We start from the raw sequence: 23304 nt of genomic DNA, 5'->3' as shown, positions 1-23304 counted from the left end.
GAGACCAGGGCTTAATCTCTGGTACCATATATTGTCTCCTTCTGAGCCTCAGCAGAGCCACAGTGGGATCTGAGTGCCTCTCCACCTTCCCACCCTGTTATATTAATTTTAGCCATTAAAACAATATTTTTCAGCTGGATTGCCATATGGCTGCTCTCTGTGGCCTCCAGGATTTTCCAAGACAATCACTTGATGAAAGGTAGAAATTTTTATCAAATGAAGCCAGAGAGATAGATGTATAGTGAGTAAGGCTCTTGCCTTGTACTTGAATGGCACAGATTCTATCTCCAGCCTCAGTGTGGTGTTCTGAGCACTGTTGGGAATGATCCCTCAACAACAACAACAAAAAAAAAACTTTGAGCATTCTCTCTCCTCCACACAAAAAAAAGGTAAAGAAAAGAACAAAGGGAAAAACCACATAAGGTAGCCAATGGGTGGCAACAGAAAGGAAACAAGATCAGAAGGGGGCCACAGTGAGAAAATAGTTGAGAAACATTTATTTAGAATATTCAGAGCCTTTGTCAGTGGAGTCCATTTCTGAACTATTAACTATTAAGTTCAGAAATAACGGAAATTAAATTTTGGATTCCTAATATTCAGACTTTTCAAAAGTGCTGTTAATCTCAACAAATATGGTTGGGAGTGATAGCACAGCAGTAGGGTATTTGTTTGCCTTGCATGCTGCCAACTCAGGATGGACCTGGGTTCAATACCCAGCATCCCATATGGTCCCCTGAGCCTGCCAGAAGCTCAAAATAACCAAGAAATAAATTAGAAGAGAATTGTGTGCAGAAAGGAAAATTTATGTTTAATATCTAAGTAAATTGAAATGTGGGGTAGTGAGTTTTTTTTCAGAAATCACTTCTGGCAGGCTCTAGAGACCAAATGGGATCCTGGGTGTGGGGACTCCACCCCAATTTTTTTTTAATTTATGTCTCTAATATATTCCTTTCAGTGATACAATAATACTGGCCTTTTGCTTCTTCTAAGACATTATTACATGTGTGTTGATATGTTATTAGGATAGTAAATGTTTTTATTCTCTGTGGTACTTCAACAGTTACTTTTTCACATTTTATATAACATTTTATTTCTGTTTTTAGTATTTTTTAGTATTTATATTTACATTTTAAAAATTCCTATTTTGGGGCCAGATTGATGGTATAGCATGTAAGATACTTATTTTGCATGCAGCTGACTGGGTTCAACATCTTTCATCCCTTATAACTCCCTGAGCACAAGCCAGGTATGACCCAAAGTCCACCAAAAAAAAATAAAAGTAATGACTTGCATTGAAATCCAGAATACAATATGCAGAACTTACCCAAATGTAACTACTGTTAGATAATATACATTACATTACATTTGATACAATGCCATTCTTCATTCTACGTTATCATCCCCATCCCTTAAGTTAAAACTCAGTTGGGAATACTGCTTAAAATCTAAATTTTAAATTTAAAATTTAGGGGCTAGAGAGACAGCACAGTGTTAGGACATTTGCCTTGGATGCAGCCGACCTAGGACCAATGGTGGTTCTATTCCCAATATCCCATATGGTCCTCTGAGCCTGCCGGGGCAATTTCTGAGTGCAGAGCCAGGAGTAACCCTTGAGTACTGATGGATGTGACCCAAAAACCAAAAATAAATTTAAAAATTTTTTTAATTTTTTTTTAATTTTTTTTTTTTTTTGGTTTTTGGTTTTTGGTTTTAGGGTCACACCTGGCAGTGCTTAGGGGTTACTCCTGGCTCTACGCTCAGAAATCGCTCCTGGCAGGCTCAGGGAACCATATGGGATGCCAGGATTCAAATCATGTACCTTCAGCATGCAAGGCAAGTTGCCTTACCTCATTGCTATCTCTCTGGTCCCAAATTTGAGGTTTTAAATACTGCTTTCTACTGGGCCTGAGCAGTAAGTACTGTGGGTAGGGCTCTTGCCTTTCATGTGGCCAATCCAGGTTCCATCTACAGCATCCCATATGGGCCCCTTAGTACCACTAGGAGTAATTCTTGAATGTAGAACCTGGAGTAATCTCTGAGCATTGTCAGATGCGGCCAAAAACAAAAATCAACTTAAAAAAAAAAAAATAAAACAGGGGCCGGAGAGATGGCATGGAGGTAGAGTGTTTGCCTTTCATGCAGAAGGATGGTGGTTCGAATCCTGGCATCCCATATGGTCCCCCGAGCCTGCCAGGAGCAATTTGTGTGTGTAGAGCCAGGAGTAACATCCCGAATGTTACCCAAAAACAAACAAACAAACAAAAATTGTCTAGTGGGCCAGAGTGATAGTGCAGTGGTCGGGCATTTGCATGCGGATGACCTGGGGCAGACCCAGGTTTTGCTTTTTGGCATCCTTCTTGGTCCCCTGAGCCTGCCAGGGGCAATTTCTGAGTGCAGAGCCAGGTGTAACTCCTGAGGGTGCTTGGTGTGGCTCAAAAAATTGTCTAGTAAGAAGATGGTGCAAAGTATTAGAGCATTTACTTGTCTTGTTGAGGCTGATAACCAGTTTAGTTCCTGGCACCACAGATGGTCACATAGCATTGCTAGAAATGAGCCTTGAGCACAGAGTCAGGAGTGAGCCTTGAGTGCTGCTAAGTCTGACATTAAATACAGACAAGCAAGATACAATGTAGTGATATAACAAAGCAAGAAAATTATAGGACCTGGTTTAATAAATAAAATCAGGAAGGAAACGTAAATCTAAATATAGCTTTCATGCCTGTTTATTTTTTCCATTGGTCACTTTTTTAATTTCACAGTGAATTAAAATAGACACAATAATAAAATTAAACTATTTAAATAACAAATTAAGTAATTGTCTAATATGTATCCCCCTTTCCCTCGATATCTAAAATAATAAAGGTTATAAAATAAATTTTCTCTGTAGAATGGTTTCCTTCTAGTTTATTAATGGAGGAGAAATGAAAGGTGAGGAAGTAGAAGTATAGAATCCAAATCAGTGTTAAAATGAGTTTATGTCTGATATGTCATACTATGTTACCATATGTAACCATATGTTATTTGTATGAACAGTGGGAGATATTTGTAGGGCATAAAACTCTTCATTTTCTCTCATCTTTTACTACTACCTTCCTCACTGAAAATTTTGTACCTGAAAGGATATTTGTCATATCTCTAGGAAATCCCACTCTATGGTTATAGATATTTAAACTTAGTCTCTTTGTCTATCTGAGGAAAGAAATGCTTTTCGTGCATTCTCATTATCCTCTGATTCCCCCCTAACCCCATAAACAAACGCACAACTAATATCTTTCTCATTATCCTCTGATTTCCTCCCTACCCCCATAAATACACACACACACACACACACACACACACACACACACACACGACTAATATCATCTTTCTCATTATCCTCTGATTTCTCCCACCCTCATAAATACACACACACACACACACACACACGACTAATACCATCTTTACTCAAAAAAACTAAATTGGGGCCAGAGTAATAGCACAATAGTAAGGTAAAAGGCATTTGTCATGCACGTACCCAACACAGGACAGACTCCGGTTCAATTTCTGGTATCCTATATGATCCCCTGAGCCTGCCAGGAGTAACCCCTGAGTGTCGCTGGTGTGGCCCAAAAACCAAAAAAATAAAAATTAAAAAGCAACCTAAATTAGTCTTAGTAGTTTTGTGGTTCTCAGAGTCTTTTACTTCCTTTTGGTTTTATTAACATGTTTAGACCATTCTGTTATCTGTTATTAAGTCTTCAAAATTCAAATTTTCCCTGGGATCATCTTACTGTTTATAAAAATTTTTAATCTGGGGACTGGAGAGATAGCACAGTGGTAGCGTGTTTGCCTTGCACATAGCCGATCCAGGACAGATGGCAGTTGGAATCCTGGCATCCCATTTGGTCCCCCATGCCTGCCTAGTTATTCTTAATCTTATTTTGGAACAGTAGGAAAGGAGCAGTACAATAGTATTTGGGGATAGGCCCATGGGTCTTTCAGATGCAAAGCAGAGCTTTAAAAGCCCTTGCCTCCTTTTTGGCCCACATCTTCCTTAATCTTAAATATAAATTTCACAGCAGCTATATGAGTATTTTAAAATTTATAGATGTTTAAAAGGACTCTATGTGCCAGAGCAAGTACAGCAGGTGGGGTACCTGCCTTGACGTCACTGACCCAAGTTCAATCCCTAGCATCCACACGATAACCTGAGCCCACCAATAGTAAACCCTGAGAGTAGATTCAGGTGTGCCCCCAAAACAATAGAATAAAACAAAGCCTTTTTTGCTGTTCTGGCAGGTTTATCAAACATTCTTTTTTTATAGCAGTTAATCACGTAGGTGCCACCCTCTTCCAGCAGTTTTAACCATTGACCCATGTCCTTTTCTTACCTATTTATTATTGTTAGGTAGTTTGACTATACTAATCCTCATAATTAATCTTAAAAAATAATCAGACTTGTACATCAAACCTTTGTTCTTCCTTAAATATGTTATTTTGCTTACTTGCCTCTGTTTCTTTGCTTGCTTATTGCCACTCTGGAGAAGCCTGTTTTCTCTCTTGGACATGTTATTTCCATTCTTTCTCTTTTCTCACATCTTTCTAGCCAAGTTTCATTTAATAAAATAGATCTTGTTTGACTAAGGAAAACAGAGAAAGAAAAAAAATAATCACACAATTACCTCACAAGACTAAAAGTTTTTACTCTGAGCAGATAGTTTTTTCAACTACTTTGATAATATATATGAGTGAATATAAATAATGTGTCTTGCTAAAGTTTGCTTTTAACTAATAATTCCATTTCTTAATGTGCAATGATTTTAGAACTGATTTTTCTGACGTTGCTGGGGACAGTATATGGAAACTATTTTTTTCCCCTTGTTGGTTAACAAGTTGCAGATATTTGAGACCTCCTGTTTTGGGAGGGAGAGGGAGAGGAATCAGTTTAATCTGTGTTTTTTCCCCCCTTTCGCCTTTTACTTTTTTGTCTTGAAGTTCAAAACATTTTCAGATATAACTGGTGGCTCTTTCCCTTTGGAATTAAGAATAATTTTGAATGCATCATCTTTTTACAGTTTTTTTATAAGAGCTTTGTTTATAATTTACAAAATATAAAGCTCATTTAAATGTACAGTATAATTTTAGTAAATTTTAGAGTTGTATGATCACTGCCATCTAGACTTAGATGATTTTCATCACTCATTAAGATCTTTCATACTTATTTGTGAACCATTCTTATCCTCACAACTGACTTAACCATCATTACTATCTTTAGACTTACCTTTTCTCCATAGAGTTGATATAAATGAAGTATAAAATAGTAGCTTTTGTTTATTGCGTATTTCCTCCTTTTTGTGTTTGAAAAATTGTTTTGTCTCAAGGGGAATTAGCAGCATACATTGTTACCGTATTTTCCGTATAAGACGACTTTTGAAACAAAAAAAAAAGTCAACCCTCCGGGGTCGTCTTATACGCCGAGTACATCCCGAAAAATGATTCAGTATGCTGCTAAATGAAACAAACAAACAAACAAACAATCAGACCGCAGAGTTTCCAAATCTCTTTCTTGGGGGCTCCCAAACAGTACTCAGGAGATCTGGGGGCCACTTCTGGCAAAAGCTAACCGTGTTCAGTGCTAGGGTCCGAGGATGGGGTGTTGTTTGTTTCATGTCGTGGGGGAGATTAACTGACGCAACCAGGGAATTGCCAGAAAAGGTGCCTATGATAAGGGACCAATCACTGCAAGGCTGCTTGGTCCACCTCTCTAGCTCAGCCAATCCAAGCAGGCTTTTTTTGCATGCAAATTAGACAATGTTTTGGACCCGAATCTACACTATAAAAAGCCTGCTCAGACTGGCCAGTCAAAGAGGAAGTCTATTACAGTATAACCTTTGAATCTTTGCTTGTTGTAATTGGCACTGTGTTGCAGCACAGGAACGTTCTGTCTGATACAGCGAATATAGGCCTAAACCTATGTTTTAACTGCAAAATTAGGGGCTCGTCTTATATGCCGGAAAATATGGTAATATCTGATAGTCTATGTAGGAAGTCTGTTTTGTCTTAGGAAGTATTGTCTCTCTCTTATACTTTCACAAATAGAGTGATAGTGTAGCAGATAGGGCTCTTGCCTTTTACCTGGTTGACCAGGAGTGATTCCTGAGTGCAGAGCCAAGAGTAACTCCTGATCATCACAGAGTGTGGTCAAAATAAATAACTAAATAAAATTTAGAGTAATTGTTCATTATAAGTTTAATAGAATATTTTACATATAAAAGTCTTAAATAAATGAATTTGTTTTTGTGCCATTCCCATCATTTTTGTTAAGAGTTTACTTCTGGTTTGGTACTCAGGGGCCACTCCTGTCAGGCTTAGAGGACCATAAGCAGATACTGGGGATCTCACCCCAGGTCTGCTGGATGTAAAGGCAAGTGCTTTGCTTGCTGAACTACCTCTCCAGCCCTTCTTAGTATTCGTGTCACTTTTGGCAATCCTGAGGGATTTATCCTGGCTCAGGTTAAGGGACCAAATGGGTTTTTGGGGATTGAGTCCAGGTCATTTTCATGCAAGGCAAGCATTCTACTGTCTCTTAGTGGAAATTTAAAATAATAAATAATAAAAATAATAAAAAATTTTGAACTGGGGCTGGACAAACAGTCCATAGGTTAAGGTGATTTACCTTGCAACCAACCCAGTTTAAATCTCTGGCACTCCATAAGGTCCCTGAATATCATCAGGAGTGACTACTAAGCAGAGTCAGGAGTAAACCCTAAGGAAAGTTGGATGTGCACCCCCTGCCTTTTATCCAAAAAAGAGTTTTGAACTATGATTTCACATTTATTTTAATATTAGAAAATCATTTGCTACTTGGAAAACATCCCCCACTTTGATCTACAATTTATACACAGTTAATAATGGTAACCTACTGCTTTAGGTAGTTAAACCAACACAAATGGTATCTTTAGCATTATTTTAATATTGCTTTATGTGGGAGCAGAGCAGTGGCGCGAGCTGTAAGGTGTCTGTCGTGCACAACAGCCTAGGATGGACCTCGGTTTGATCCCCTGGCATTCCAAATGGTCCCCCAAGCCAGGAGCGACTTCTGAGCTCATAGCCGGGAGTAACCCCTGAGCATCAATGGTGTTGCTGAAAAGAAAAACAAAAACAAACAAATATAATTTATGGGGTTTGAGAAGTTGTATAGCGGTAGAGCACTGACCTTGCACGCAGCCAGTCAGGGTTCAATCCCTGGCTTCCCATATGATCCCCTTTCTTCGGCAAGGGACGATCACTTATTGCAGAGCCAGAAGTAACTCAGAGCATCACCAGATGTGGTCTACCGCACAAAAATCATACTGTTTTAGATTTTATGTTCTTTTTTTTTGTGGGGGCAAGGGTCAAACCTGGCAGCGCTCAGGGGTTACTCCTGGCTCTACGCTCAGAAATCGCTCCTGGCAGGCTTGGGGGACCATATGCTGGGATGCAAACCACCGTCCTTCTGCATACAAGACAAACACCCTACCTCCATACTATTTCTCTGACCCCGATTTTATGTTCTTTAAAAAGTTCAGCCATATAGGGGTGGGAGAGATAGCACAGCAGTAGGGCTGCCTTGCATGCAGCCAATTCACGATGGACAGTATTTCAAATCCCGCCATCCCATATGTTCCCCCTAGCCAGTCGAGCGATTTCTGTGCAGGGAACCAGGAGTAACCCGAGCGCCGCTGGGTGTGACCCAAAAACCAAAAAAAAAAAAAAAAAAAATAGTTCAGTCATATAAAATTAATTTTGAGATTCTTTCCTCTTTGATCCTCTTTTTCTTGGCCCTTGTTCATTTTCATAATCTTCCTCTCCTAAAGATTAGGTTCATTTAAAATTTTTATATTTGAATTTGCAAAAAAACAGTGTGTGCTGTATGTAGTAGATGAGTTTAGTCTTTAATCTCTCTACCACTGATGTTACATTGGTTGTAAGGGTTTGGAAGGGAGGTCCATATGTGTATGGGAGGGGGGTTTTGCCTTCTTTCTCTCTCTTTCTTTTTTTTTTTTTTTTTTTTTTTTTTTTTTAGCATGGCACTTTTTCAAACATTTTTCATGTGCTTAGGTACATCCAAGCAGAAGTCCAGTTCCCTGCAGGTAGCAGATCAGGACGTACTGCCACCTTTTCACCCATACCAGCCTTTGGAATGCATAGTAGAGGAGACTGAAGGCAAGCTGAATGAACTGGGACAAAGAATTAGTGCTATTGAAAAAGCACAGCTTAAATCATTGGAGCTAATTCAAGGTGAACCTCTGAACAAAGATAAGATAGAAGAACTTAAAAAGAACAGAGAAGAACAAGTCCAGAAGAAGAAGAAAATACTGAAAGAATTGCAGAAAGTGGAAAGGCAGTTGCAAATGAAAACACAGCAGCAATTTACCAAAGAATACTTGGAAACCAAAAGTCAGAAAGACACAGTATCTCTACACCAGCAGTGCTCTCATAGAGGAGTCTTCCCAGAAGGGGAAGGAGATGGTAGTCTCCCAGAGGATCACTTTTCAGAGTTACCTCTGGTTGACACAATCTTATTTAAAGATAATGATATTGATGATGAACAACAGTCTCCACCATCAGGAGAACAAATTAATTTTGCCCCAGTCCAGCCTTTATCATCCCAGTGTAACTATTCCAGTGACTTAGGTTCTAATACGACAAACTCTCTTGATCTTCAAAAAGTATCAGGTAATCATCAGATTATAGGACAGCCTCAGATTGCTATTACTGGACATGATCAGGGGCTGTTAGTTCAAGAACCAGACGGACTAATGGTTGCAACTCCAGCCCAGACGCTTACCGACACCCTTGATGACCTGATAGCAGGTGGGTTAAGAAATGAAAGTAACTGTATGATTTCTCTTTAATATGTGTACTCAACTTCTTTACATAAACCTCCCAAAATACCAACTCTGTACTTTTTTATTTTAGAACTATCTCTGCAAAATTACTCATATGTTTTGGAAGTGAATTCAACTAAGCTTTAACAGTACTAACAGAGAAGTGTGTCACTATCCTCCCTCCCCCCAACTCCCCCCCTTTTTTTGTTAACCATTTCAAGGGCAAAGAAGTAAAGTTGTCTTGATCCTTTTGTTTAGACTTTTGGTATTAAAACTATCCTTTGTGTGTCTTGGTAGATGATCTTACAGTCATTTCTTAGGTATTAGAGATATTCACATAAAATAACATATTAAACTTTCCTGCTAGTTATTTTCATGTTTGAAAATCATCCTTCTAAATCACATTGCTTTTTATTAATTTAAGTATTTATAACCAAAAAAAAAGTATTCTATAGAAAAGAATTGGGGGGGGGGATTAAGAAAAAAAAGAAAAGAATTATAAATCATTTCTTGTTAAAAAATAGTTTTGGTTATATTTTAAAAATTTTGAAATCGTTATCTTGCTGACTTTAAATTTGTCTTGATGAATGCACACAGAAAGACAAACATACAAACATCCACACCTGTAAGCAAAGAAACAAAATAGCAAGGGACTAAGAACCTTAAAGTTTCTGTTTCTGTTTATTGTTGTGTGGAAAATTACAAGTAGATATGAAATGAGGTGCACAAGTTTACTTTCCCTTTCATTGTCCTTGCAGCAGTGGGAAAAGAGTGCAATTAATCATTTACCTTCCTAAAGATGGCTGGTGAATGTATCACCTCCATGAGAGCCCAGTTCAGAAATGCAGCCAGAATGGCTGTTGACAGTGGATGAAGACCAAGAACTAAGATGTAGCTGGAGTGATATTCAAAGGCAGGCCAGTCCTCTGTCTCTTGATTGCAACATTTTTTTTCCTTACTGTTGTCTGTTTCCTCTTGTCATATTCTCCTCTCCTCCCATCCCATTCCAGTTATGCTATCACAGTTCCTTTCTTCTTTTGTGAGCTTTTAGTCTTCCTAATCTTTACTGCATCTTTTAAAATGTGGAATAAGATAAATTGGGGTTATATTGGACATGTATATAACTTCCAGTGGTTAGTTGTTATACTGGCTGTAAAGCTCCTCTAATATGTAAAAGGTACTATCTACAGAGAAGAACTGTTTTGGTTTTTCTTCAAGAAAATAAAAGTGCTAGAAATATTTTAAGGAGTTATTTTTTAATTAAAAAATATTTAGTCCAGGGGCCGAGTGATAGTGCAGCAGTAGGGCATTTGCCTTGAATGCGGCTGATCCAGGACGTACCTCGGTTCGATCCCCAGCGTCCCATATGGTCCCCTAAGCCAGGAGAAATTTCTGGGCGCATAACCAGGAGTAACCCCTGAGCATCACTGGGTGTGGCCCCCCCCCAAAATTTAATCCACAGACACGTAAGATTAATGTTGATTACTTAGCATTGAGATTTGTCAAACTATGAATTAACATGTTGATTTGTAGTCTCAGTTTTCCATCTGGACATAGATTATGGCTAGTGGGGTCAGAGAGAGTTCAATAAAGAAGGTGCCTTTTTGTACCCAGTAGCCTCAGGTACTATTCCCAGCACTGCTTATATTCCCCCATGGCTTGCCAGGAGTGATCCCTCTGCACAGCCAGGTCCAGTTCAAAAACAAACAGAGAGAGTATGGATAGGGGCCGGAGAGATAGCATGGAGGTAAGGCAAAGTTTGCCTTTCATGCAGAAGGACGGCGGTTCAAATCCTGGCATACCATATGGTCTCCTGTGCCTGCCAGGGGTGATTTCTGATTATAGAGCCAGGAGGAACCCCTGAGCACTGCCGGATGTGACCCAAAAGCCAAAAAAAAAAAAAAAAAAAAGAGTATGGATAATGATGAAATTTATGACCTGGGAATAACATTTTTATGACTAGATCATAATTATACAAAGTGTACATTACTGATCACTGCTAGTTGTAAGTTAATACTTTTTTTTTTTTTTTTTTTTTTTTGGTTTTTGGGTCACACCTGGCAGTGCTCAGGGGTTATTCCTGGCTCCAGGCTCAGAAATTGCTCCTGGCAGGCACAGGGGACCATATGGGGCGCCGGGATTCGAACCGATGACCTCCTGCATGAAAGGCAAACGCCTTACCTCCATGCTATCTCTCCGGCCCCAAGTTAATACTTTTTAATACACATTTTAAGTCCTTCCTGAAAGATAACTCAGTGGACTGAACTTACACATAAGTGTTGTTCATCTGAGTTCAATAACTGGTATCTCATGTCCCTTAAATAGCAAGGGGCTATTCTTACCACAGAGACAGGAGTAGTGCTGAGTACTGCCTAGTGTGACTTTAAAAACAATACATATGTATATCAGCCAATAAGTAGAAATTTTTTCTTTTTATGAGTTATATGTGTCAAATTGTATAGCAGTTTGTTCAAAATAATAACTCAAAAATGTAAAAAATTTAGTTCCAAGTTTTTCCAAATTTTTCTAATTGTAGGTAAAAAAGTAGACATGAATTAGACCCATATCTGATTTTATAATATATATCATATATCAATATACCAATAAACTAGACCAGGGGTCTCAAACTCTCGGCCTGTGGGCCGTTTGCGGCCCTCCGTACAACATTTGTGGCCCTGCCCTCCAGGAATCTTGTTTTGTTTTAGTTGTTTGGGTCACACCCCCCAATGTTCAAAGCTTACTACTGACTTTGTACTCAAGGATCACCCCGACTTTGCCTCCTGCGGCCCCCAGGTAAATTGAGTTTGAGACCCCTGAACTAGACCAAAGATAATTAACTGCCTAAACTAAATTTAATTTTCATCCCTTGTATTTGACAATTAATGTACAAGATGCTATTGGTGCACATTACAATTTTGCTTTTAGACTATTTATAATAGTGAGTGTTTCTCTTAAATTTAAGAATATTGTTGTTTATTGCCAGCTCAGTTAATAGATTTGTCATAGAGTCTGGTTATATATATGTAATACAATTGCTGACATCATGACTTATTTTAACATGTTACTCCTGTTATTGTCCCAGATGTATGTAAACTAAATTGACTACTGTGAATTTTTTTTGGTTTTGGTTTTGCTGTGTGGGCCATACCTGGCAATACTCAGGGGTTATTCCTGGCTCTATTCTTTGGAATCACTTCCATGGGCTCAGAGGACCAGATGGGATACTGGGGATTGAACATGGGTCAGCCATGTGTGAAGCTAGTGCCATACTTGCTGTACTATTGCTTGTACCCTGTAAACTAAATTGAAAGAATATTTGTCTTTTTCTTCTGAAAGAAAATGTTGTACTTTTAAAAGTTAGCATAATTGCATGTGATTCTCAGTTCAGAATTAAGGTCTGGAGAACTGAAACAATTTTATTGATGTTTTAGGGCCTTATCTGGCAATGCTCTGGGATTTCTCCTGGCTTTGCATTCAGAAATCACTCCTGTGGTGCTTAGGGTACAATATGGGACGCTAGGATCAAAATCAGATCGGCTGCATGCAAAGCAATCACCCTACCCTCTGTACAATCCCTATAAACAATATACTTTAAAAGTTAGAACAGCATTGAGCATTTTAAAAAACATTTGGTATGATTTTTATTTATATTAAGATTGATTAGAAATCCATATCAAGAGGATGCGGTCTGAGTGGTAAAAAAAAGAAATCCATATCAATTTATTTACATTTATTAAGCACTTATAAAGCACCATGCTTTGTGCTAAATTCTTTATGTACACTTATCTAATGTGGTATTTATAATAATTTTGTAAAATAGGTCTTTTTTCTACCAATTTTTCTGTTGAATATTTGTAGTTTGGGGGAAATTAAGTTGCTAGTCAGTGCAGGATTAAACTCAGTGCATTCACTTTAAGAATCTTAGGTGGGGGCCGGAGAGATAGCATGGAGGTAAGGCGTTTGCCTTTCATGCAGGAGGTCATCGGTTCAAATCCCGGCGTCCCATATGGTCCCCCGTGCCTGCCAGGAGCAGTTTCTGAGCCTGGAGCCAAGAATAATCCCTGAGCACTGCCGGTGTGATCCAAAAACCACAAAAAAAAAAAAAAAAAAAGAAAGAATCTTAGGTGTAGGGCCAGAGAGGTGGCGCTAGAGGTAAGGTGTCTGCCTTGCAAGCTCTAGTTAAGGAAAGACCTCGGTTCAATCCCCCAGTGTCCCACATGGTCCCCCAAGCCAGGGCCAATTTCTGAGCTTACCCAGGAGTAACCCTTGAGCATCAAATGGGTGTGGGGGCCCCCCCCCCCAAAAAAAAAGAATCTTAGGTGTAATATGTATAAACCTACTCAAATTGAAGTTCTAAATTTCAGATATTTACTTAGACTTATAATTTCTACTAAATAAGCTTCATTTATATTAATATTTGATATTTATATAAGATTTACTACAGCTTCATTACTCTTAGCACATTATTACTATAGATAGCTCCTTTAAAACTAATTCCTATTAGCCGGAGATGTTTCTCAGTGCTAGGGTGTGCCTCATAAATGTAAAGGCTATGGATTCGATATTTAATAATATTTGAGTAGGTCTTGGGAGGAGTTCATGCTTTTTATTTATCAGTCTGTCTTCAAAACAAAGAAATAACAGGTGCAACACCATATGCAAACATGGAGGTCCCCAGGATCATGCAGGCTGGGTCTTATTACCCTGGCTCATCACCAGAATTCAGTTAACACTGCCTTCTCAGGACCTCCTTGGGAGGCTCCTCTCCTTAAAAATGTTTAAGGTCAGAGAGCTCAATTGACTGAGTACATGCCTTACATGTGGAATACGTGGATTCAGTCTCCAGCACTATCAAGAGGTAGCCCCTGATCACCCTGGGTATGACCCAAAACATAACCCCAAAAAAGTTTAGTAATAAAAAGATGAGGGGGGTAGAGTTATAGTACAGCAGGTATGGCTCTTGCTTTGCACGTGGCCAACCTGAGTTTGATTCCTGGTATCCCATATGATTCTCTGAGTCCATCACAAGAGATTACTGAGTTTAGAGCCAGGAGTAAACTCTGAGCAACACCGAGTGTGGCTCAAAAAAATAATAAACAACAAAAATAATCTTGCTAAAAAATAAAAATCGGGAGGTCTGGGTACTCAAGTGATCAAATAGTAGTAAGACACTTTCTTTGCACACAGCTGATATGAGTTTAGTCTCCAGTACCACTATAGACCCTAGAGCACCAAAAGCAATAGGCCAGAGCACAGCTAGGCATGGCCTCAAACAAACAAGAGGCAGGGGAGATTGCTAAAATTGCTTCAGCACATTCCTCAAGTTCCATCTTAGGTACTTTATGCCCTTTTCCTAAGATATGTATATAGAGTGGTCCTAGTTCCCTGAGCAGTGCTTGGGAGACTCACCCTCGAAAGGGAAATCAAAAGGAAATCCTCATACTTTTTTTTTAGGGAATTTATTATCATCTTAAATAATAATTTCTAATGTTCAATATTATAAATATATGAAAGTAATAAAACTTTCTATTGTATAAAACACTTAAAGAATTTTCTTAAAATCTTAATATAATGTATGTACACATATTAATGGGGATTATTACCTAGTAATATTCCATATTGATTACAAAGTGATGTTAAATTTCACAAAGGTTAACTAGAATACTATAAATACTTAGTTCTGAACATAAACTTGAATTATACGGTGACTTGGCAGTCATTTTCAGAAACATTTTTAGAGTTAGGAAATGTGTTTAGATTTATAAAAATGTCACAATCCTAGTTTAATATCTCTTAATAAATACTTTATTCCATGTGTACTATTTATTCTTTGCTATTTTTAGTTTTATCTTTATATCTTTTTATATATGAGTAATGCAAGTTACTTCTACAGAATGTTCCTAATCATCATTGCATGGCAGAAAATTAGTTTTTGTTATTGTTGTTTTTAAGAAAAATATTTTTTAGGATTATTACAGTAACTGCTTTCTTTATATTTTTGGTAAAAAAGCTGTAAAATACACAGAAAAGATGTTTTTAAGTCCTAACTCTAAAGAAATATAACATCACTTACTAGCTCACTACTCAAAATAATTTTAAAATGTGAATATCTTTAATGATAGCAGAGACAATATGATAAACAAAATGAATCCTAGGAAAGTAAGTTTTTTTAATTAGGCATATGCTAATAACTGATTCCACTGTTAATATCTGTCCCAGAGAGGGCAATATACCAGTATTTATATTTTTTCCTAATGCTGTTTTCAAATACTATTTTGAGGCGATATTAATCAACTATGATCTACTTTTTTTTTTTTTTTTTTTGGTTTTTGGGCCACACCCGTTTGACACTCAGGGGTTACTCCTGATTATGAGCTCAGAAATTGCTCCTGGCTTGGGGGGACCATATGGGACACCAGGGGATCGAACCTCGGTCCGTCCTACGGTAGCGCTTGCAAGGCAGAAGACACCTCTAGCGCCACCTCTCCGGCCCCAACTATGATCTACTTTTAATGTCAGTAATTTTAAAGCAGCTTCTATTTTGCTCATTTTTATAGGTTAAATAGATAATATTCCTGTTTGTAAATAATTATGTCGTGTCAATTTAAAAAAATTTATACTGCAAAAATTATTATAGAGAAAGGATAGTCAATTTCCTATCTAGAGGGACTAGAGAGATAATATAGGGTCAAAAAAACTTGCATTAAATATGGCTAACCCTGGTTTCATTTCTGGCACCACATATGGTTGGCCAAGTAACTCCTAGAGTGAATCATAGTCCTGAGCAGAGCCAGATGTGGCCTAAAACCGGCCTAAAGCAAAACCAAAAGAAGTAGTAGTATTCAAAACTTAGTCATTTATACTTAGGAATAAAATCTTCCATCGGAATACAGAAATTATAGAGAAACAAATTCTCCAATATTTTAAATGCTTATATTTTCTTTGTAGTTTTTCTATATTAGTGACTTTATTTTTTTGGATGTTTTTTATTCTTGAGTAAATAGTAATATTTTCTCAACACAGTGACAAACATTACTGAAAATCTTAAAAATGTCGCTCTATTGAGCACTTCACATGTACCAAATAGTTTAATTTTTTATATAATTTATTTTTATTTCATCCCGCCCCCCCCACGCTATATAATTTATTTTATGAAAAATTAAAATGTGGGGTCAGAGTGATAGCACAGTGAGTAGTGCCTTGCACACAATTGATATGATTTTGAATTCTGGTATCCCATATGACCCTCTGAGTCTTTCCAAGACTGATTCCTTAAAATGTTCCTCTAAAAATGGATCCCTTTATCTCCTGTATCTCTTACAAAACCAGATATTTTTGTGATTCCAAATAAAATTCTTTTTTTTTTTTTTTTTTTTTTTTTTTGTGATTTTTGGGTCACACCAGCAGTGCTCAGGGGTTATTCCTGGCTCCATGCTCAGAAATTGCTCCTGGCAGGCACGGGGGACCATATGGGGTGCCGGGATTCGAACCGATGACCTTCTGCATGAAAGGCAAACGCCTTACCTTCATGCTATCTCTCCGGCGCCCTCCAAATAAAATTCTAATAGTTTTTAAAATAACTTTAAAAAAGTTGTTTCAGATACTTCATTGTACAGACTTTCAGATTAAGTAATGAATATTTAAAACACATACTTTCCTCTGTGTGAGAAGTATTCTAACATGTTTTTCTTCCTCTTTTTCCCCCCTTATCTGTCCTCAGGATATTTTTGTCTCTTTCTTAATTGCAAGCTATTTTTAATTATTTTAATTGCAAATTATTTCCCTATTAAAAGACTCCTTTTTGTATTATAAACTTAGTAAAAGGTATTGTGCAGTTATTTTACCTACATTATATTAAGCAATTTTTCCTACAACTTTACGAGGCGCGACTCTTTACATACAAGAAAAACTGAGACTTGAAGAGTTTAAATTACTTGCCCAAATTATTAAGTCTCTGATAGAACTGAGAGGTTATAACTTAACTACATTATATTACTGCTTATAGAAATTTTTTTCTATGTTTTTCTGTACTCTAATAACTTAACTCTTTTTAGTATAATTCAGCAGTTTGAATAATGTTTTTCAGCTGTGAGTAGCAGAGTGCCCACTGGTTCAAACAGTTCCTCCCAGGCCACAGATTGTCTTACACCTGAACCCTGTTTGCAGTCTCCAAGCAATGTGGCTTCTCAGTCCATGCCCCCTGTATATCCTTCAGTTGACATTGATGCACATGTGAGTAGATGGCTTTATTAAAACTTGTTTGCGTTCTGATTTTGTTTGAAAAGTAAAATTATTGCACATTCATTGTTAAAAATAATGATCTTCAATTGACATCTATAATGAACTCCCTAAAAACGTTTTGTTTTGTTTTGTTTTTAACTAGACTGAGAGCAATCATGACACGGCATTAACACTGGCTTGTGCGGGTGGTCATGAAGAACTTGTATCTGTTCTCATTGCAAGAGATGCAAAAATTGAGCATAGAGATAAAAAAGGTAAGACATTTCAATGAGAAATGCTAAATGAGTCATTTGGGGAAACAGTTCTTTTCTCCATCATTCTATTATAGTCTAATTCAATAGACATCACTTAACAGTAAAGCACATGACGTCCCATATGTGGATTTGATACCCAACATCATATCCCCGTCCAAAAAAAAAATTAGACTTTCAGTTAGGAACATTCAGATTTGTTCATTTACAGAACCAGTTTACCTAAAATGTTTTCTAAGTTATACCTTTTTGGGGCCAGAGTAATAGTGCTTGCCTTGCAAACAGCTGACCCGAGTTCCCTGACATCCCTTATGATCCACTCACCCATGCCAGGAGTGATTACTGAGGGCAGAGCTAGGTATATCCCTGAGCATCTTAGGATGTGGCCCCAAAACAGCAGTAGAAATTAGACTATATTATTAGTGAAGTATATAGCAAATTACAGTTGTCTTTCTTTTTAAAGAATAGACACAGGTATCAAAGTTCATCATGAGTATAGATTTTTAAAATTTTGCTTTTCTGGATTTGGAGAAATAGTATCTTGGGTAGGTTGTTCACTATGTACTTGATCAGCCTACATTCAGTCCCCAGTACTCCTGATGGTCTCCCAAGTTCACCAGGAGTAACCCCTGTGCATCTCCAGGTGTGGCCAAATTAAAAAAAAAAAAATTGCTTTACTTAACATTTTCTTGGGGGGGGGGTATTTTTGGGCTTTTGCTACTAACAAAATATGATGGTTTAGAGGGGTCAGGATGTGACTCAGTCTTATGTACGCAGTCCTGGTTTTATCCCATGAACCTTATGCCATCCCCACCCATATTCAATTAAAAACAAAAAGAGAGAAGTTGGGAATAGTTTCAAATACCTACCATGGAGTACTTTTCTACTAAAACAACAGTATTAAAAAGCAGTTAATAAAGGAAGAAATTTAAATTTTTTATTTTCTGATTTAGGTTTCACACCACTGATCCTGGCAGCAACAGCAGGGCATGTTGGGGTTGTTGAAATACTTTTGGATAAAGGTGGAGATATAGAAGCACAATCTGAACGAACTAAGGATACTCCACTTTCATTGGCGTGTTCTGGTGGACGTCAGGAGGTATGTTAATATTTTAATTTTGTAAACAATTTTCTTGTATTCTAAATATGTATATGCAATATATATATGCAATATATGTGATTAAACTTTTGTTCTTGGAGCTGGAGTGATAGTACAGCGGTAGGGCTTTTTTACCTTGCATGCAGCTGATCCAGAATGGACCTTGGTTAGATCCCAGGCATCCCATATGGTTCCCCAAAGCCAGGAGCTGTTTCTGAGCACATAGTCAGGAGTAACCCCTGATCATCATCGGGTGTGGCCCTAAAAAACAAAACAAAACGAAACTAAAAGAAATTACTCCAAAAAATAAAAAAAATAAATTTGCATTCTTTGTTCCTTATATTAAGTCTCATGGGAATAGTAAAACCCTTAATAACCTTTTCGTTTTATTACTAGTATCCACTGGTTCGTCTTTTGTCTCTTCGTCAGTTTTATGTACTTACATATTCTCAACCAATACTTGTCTTTTCCTTCTGATTTAATTTACTTCACATCATTCTCTTGCTCTTTCATTTTGTTAGGAATAGCAGAATGTCCCTTTTTTAAATATAGCTGAATAGAATTCCATTGTATACATCTTCTTAGCTAATCTATTGGCAAACACTTTGTTTCCATGTTTTACAAACACATTCAAATTCTACTGCAGTCATTCAACATTGATGTCTGGAAGGGAAAACATATTCATTCACCATAATTGGGATTTCTGGCTTTGGATTCTTCGATATAAAATTGAATTCATTTCTCTAGTGCTAATATTTGAATTCTTACCTAATTAAAGTTTCATTTTTATATATACATATACACACATATATGTGTGTGTTATCCATTGTATATATCTGTGTGTGTACTGGAACTCCAGTTGAGACCTTAATATATGTTAGGGATTGTATTTATTAGTTAAATATTTCATATACTGCATTTTTCTGTTTATTCATTACCTTTTAGGTGGTAGACTTGCTCCTGGCACGAGGTGCAAATAAAGAACACAGGAATGTGTCTGATTATACACCCCTGAGTCTTGCTGCATCTGGAGGATATGTTAATATCATTAAGATTCTGCTTAATGCTGGGGCAGAAATTAATTCAAGGTATTTATCACCTCTTCATTTTTTATTATTTGTGATGATGACCTTGGGGGTTAAGTGTCTTTCTCTAAATATTTGTACAGATCCACTTGTAAATTTGGAAAGTCAAACGTTACTGTTGTATACTTTTTTTTTTTGGTTTCGGGCCACAAGTGGCAGCATTCAGGGTTACTCCTGGCAGGCTTGGGGGACTATATGGGATGCCGGAATTCAAACCACTGTCCTTCGGCCCCTGTTCTATACTTTTTTTAAAAAATGACTGCTTGGGCCAGAAACAGCAGGTAAGGCTCTTGCCTTACGTACCGCTGACCTGGTTTTGTCCCTGACACCAAGGTCCTTCAACCTCTGTCAGAAATGATCCCTGAGCAGATCCAGAAGTAAGCTCTGAGTATATGACCCCAGACTCAAGAAAACTAAAAGCTAAAAACAAAATAGAACAAACAAAAATGTTACAATTTCACTAAGGTGACAGGGTTTTTTTTGTTGTTGTTTGTTGTTTTGTTATTTTTTGAGTTTTTGGTCACACCCAGCAGTGCTCAGGGTTTTACTCCTGGCTCTCTGCTCAGAAATCCTCCTGGCAGGCTTGGGGGACCATATGGGATACCGGGAATCAAACCTCCGTCCTTCTGCATGCAAGGCAAACACTTTACCTCCATGCTATCTCTCCGGCCCCACCCAAGATGACAGTTTTTAAAGAAACATAACGTTTTATTTTGTAAAGTTTGAAGTCTATAGCCTCTGAATTGTGTTTTGTTTGTTTTTTTTGGGCCACACCTGTTTGATGTTCAGGGGTTACTCCTTGCTAAGCGCTCAGAAATTGCCCCTGGCTTGGGGGGCCATATGGGATGCCGGGGGATCGAACCACGGTCCTTCCTTCCTTGGTTAGCGCTTGCAAGGCAGGCAGACACCTGACCTCTGGCGCCACCTCTCCAGCCCCTGAATTGTGTTTTTAATTGTGGTTTACTTACTTTTTAATAACCTGAACAAAATACATTCATTTATTTTTTTTTTTTTAAACTGAAAAGTTTTCCTTTTGTCTGTTTTTGGGTCACCTCCAGCCATGTTCAGGGCCTACTCCTAGAGGTGTGGTAGGTATTGCTTCTTGTGGTGATCAGGACAACATGTGGTTCTGGGAATCAAATTTACAAGTACTTCATACAAAGCAAGTACTGAGCATGTTGAGCTATCTCTCTGCCTAACATTTTCATTTTTAATGATTATAGGCAGTAGCATATTATTTTAACTTTCTAAGTGCATTTCTACCTTTAGGACTGGGAGTAAACTAGGTATTTCTCCCCTGATGTTGGCTGCAATGAATGGACATGTTCCTGCAGTGAAACTGCTGCTTGATATGGGTTCAGATATAAATGCTCAAATAGAGACCAACCGGAACACAGCTCTCACCTTGGCTTGTTTTCAAGGCCGTGCAGAAGTAGTGAGTTTGCTTCTGGACCGAAAAGCTAATGTTGAACATAGAGCAAAGGTAAGCATTTAATGACTCCTAAAGTATCTCAGATATGGACCTAGTAGAAATAGCATGGTGTTTCAACCTGCGTGTATTACTTTAAGCGCTCAGAAATTGCCCCTGGCTTGGGGGGGACCATATGGGATGCAGGGGGATCTAACTGCTAAGCAGACACCTTACCTCTAGCGCCACCTCGCTGGCCCCAACTTTAAGGATTTTTTTTTTTTTAATGTTAAGCAGTTACCCTATTGGAAAAGAGTATGACAGGGCAAAATATAATAAAAAATAGATGCCCCATTGCAGGATTGAGAAATTTTGTTTGCACTATCAACATTCATGACACTTAATAAAGGTTCTTTTATATTTTTCTTATTTTGGAATATGTGTATTTGAGGGGGTATATTAGGGATCAAGGCCAGAGTCTCATACATGTGAAGTATGTATTCTATCACTTAGCTACATCCATAGCCCTAGATTTTTCATGGGAAGTGTAGCATTACACATCTGACCCTGTTCTGGGTACCATTGGTGCCATAGAGCAGATGTATTAACTGGTTTGTTTGTTTTTGTTTGTTTGTTTTTGTTGTTGTTGTTTTTGTTTTTGGGTCACTCCTGGCTCTACGCTCTGGGGACCATATGGGATGCCCGGATTCGAACCACCGTCCTTCTGCAGGCAAGACAAATACCCTACCTCCATGCTATTTCTACGGCCCCTTTGTGTTTTGTTTTTGTTTTTGTTTTTTTTTTTTTGTTGTTATTTTTTTATCTCTTGTCCTAACTCTAGTTTTTTGGGGTTTTGTGTGGTTATTTATTATTTTATTTTATTTTTTTCTTTATGGGCCACACCTGGTGGCACTCAGGAGTTTTGGCTCCCCATTCAGAAATTAAACCTGGCTGGTTCAAGGCTATGTGGGATGCCAGGGATCAAACCTGGGTCAATCTCATGCAACGTGAATGCCCTGCCTACTGTGCTATGGCTCTGTTCTCTGACCCTAGAGTTTTAAAAAACTCCTTTTTTTTTTTTTTTTTAGTTTTTGGTTTTTGGGTCACACTGGCAGTGCTCAGGGGTTACATCTTGCTGTCTGCTTAGAAATAGCTCCTGGCAGGCACGGGGGACCATATGGGACACCAGTATTCGAACCAATCACCTTTGGTCCTGGATCGGCTGCTTGCAAGGCAAACGCCGCTATGCTATCTCTCCGGGCCCAAGAACTCCTATTTTTAAGGCATTTGCTATCTATTGGTAAAAATAATAATCAAAATTGTTACTTATATAAAAATTTTATGACAAATCATATTAGTTTGACAAATATTTAGAAAGGAATTAGAATATTAGTGTTTTAAATTTTTTTAGAACTCTCAGTACTTGGAACACTAGAAAAAAATGTGGCTTAGGTTTTTTACCACTGCAATGAATAGGAGTGCAGATGCCTTTTCTGAATTGTTTTTGGACTTCTAGATAAATTTCCAGGCGTGGTATTGCTGGGTCATATGAGTGTTCAATTTCTAGTTTTTTGAGTAATGTCCATATTGTTTTTCAAATGCTGAGCCAGTCAATATTCCCACAGTGAATGAGAGTCTCTTTCTCCCCCTGCATCTGCAACAGCACTGGTTGTCCATTTTCTTTTTATCTTTTCGTATATTTTATTCTGTTTTGGGAATCACACCCAACAGCGCTGCACTCAGAAATCACTCCTTGTGGTGCTTAGGGGACTACATGGGATACCTGGGATCAAACCTGGGTCAGCCACATGCAAGAGAAATGTCCTCTCTACTGTTCTATCACTCCAGCCCCAACTCTTTAATGTGTGCCTGTTTCTAGCTAGGTAATTGCTCCTTGTTTTGATTGCATATCCTTGATGATTAATAATGAGTACTTTTTAATATGTCTTTGGGCCATTTCTATTTTTTACTTTCAGGAAGTTTTTCTTTTCCCTATGTTATGTTGGGGTTTGATTTTCTTATTAAGTTCTGTCTGTACCATTTATATATTTGTACTTTATATCTTAAAAATACTAACCTTTATTAGATGGATATTGGGTGAATAGTTTCACCAATTTGTAGGCAGTTTTTGTATCCTGGTCATCATTTCCTTTGAGGTACAAAAGCTTATTATTGTAGTTCTATTTGTTCATCTTTGTCTCCACTTATTTAGTCAGTGGTAATTTGTACTTGAAGATACCTTTAATTTTAGGGTCATGGAGAGTTCTGCCTGTTTTCCTCAGTGTGACTTACGGGTCAGGTCTAATATCCAGGTCTTTAATTCAATTTGATAAGACGTCTGTGCATGACATTAGAAAGAGATCTGAGGGCT

At 37.8% G+C, this 23304-nt stretch overlaps 1 protein-coding gene across 1 annotated transcript in view; it reads left to right on the top strand.

Annotated features, from left to right (window-relative positions):
* The window catches only part of ANKHD1 (ankyrin repeat and KH domain containing 1), a 147275-nt gene that overhangs the window by 89463 nt on the left and 34508 nt on the right, over positions 1-23304 (top strand). The window contains 6 exon segments of the mRNA XM_049787352.1: positions 8080-8835; positions 16936-17081; positions 17233-17344; positions 18295-18440; positions 19386-19528; positions 20795-21008. Of these exon segments, the coding sequence (XP_049643309.1) occupies positions 8080-8835; positions 16936-17081; positions 17233-17344; positions 18295-18440; positions 19386-19528; positions 20795-21008 (1517 nt within the window).

This window comes from Suncus etruscus, chromosome 14 (assembly GCF_024139225.1).
Source record: "Suncus etruscus isolate mSunEtr1 chromosome 14, mSunEtr1.pri.cur, whole genome shotgun sequence".
In the NCBI taxonomy this organism is placed as follows: domain Eukaryota; kingdom Metazoa; phylum Chordata; class Mammalia; order Eulipotyphla; family Soricidae; genus Suncus; species Suncus etruscus.
The sequence above is the reverse complement of the archived record's forward strand: the minus strand, read 5'-3'. Positions and strand labels throughout refer to the sequence as shown.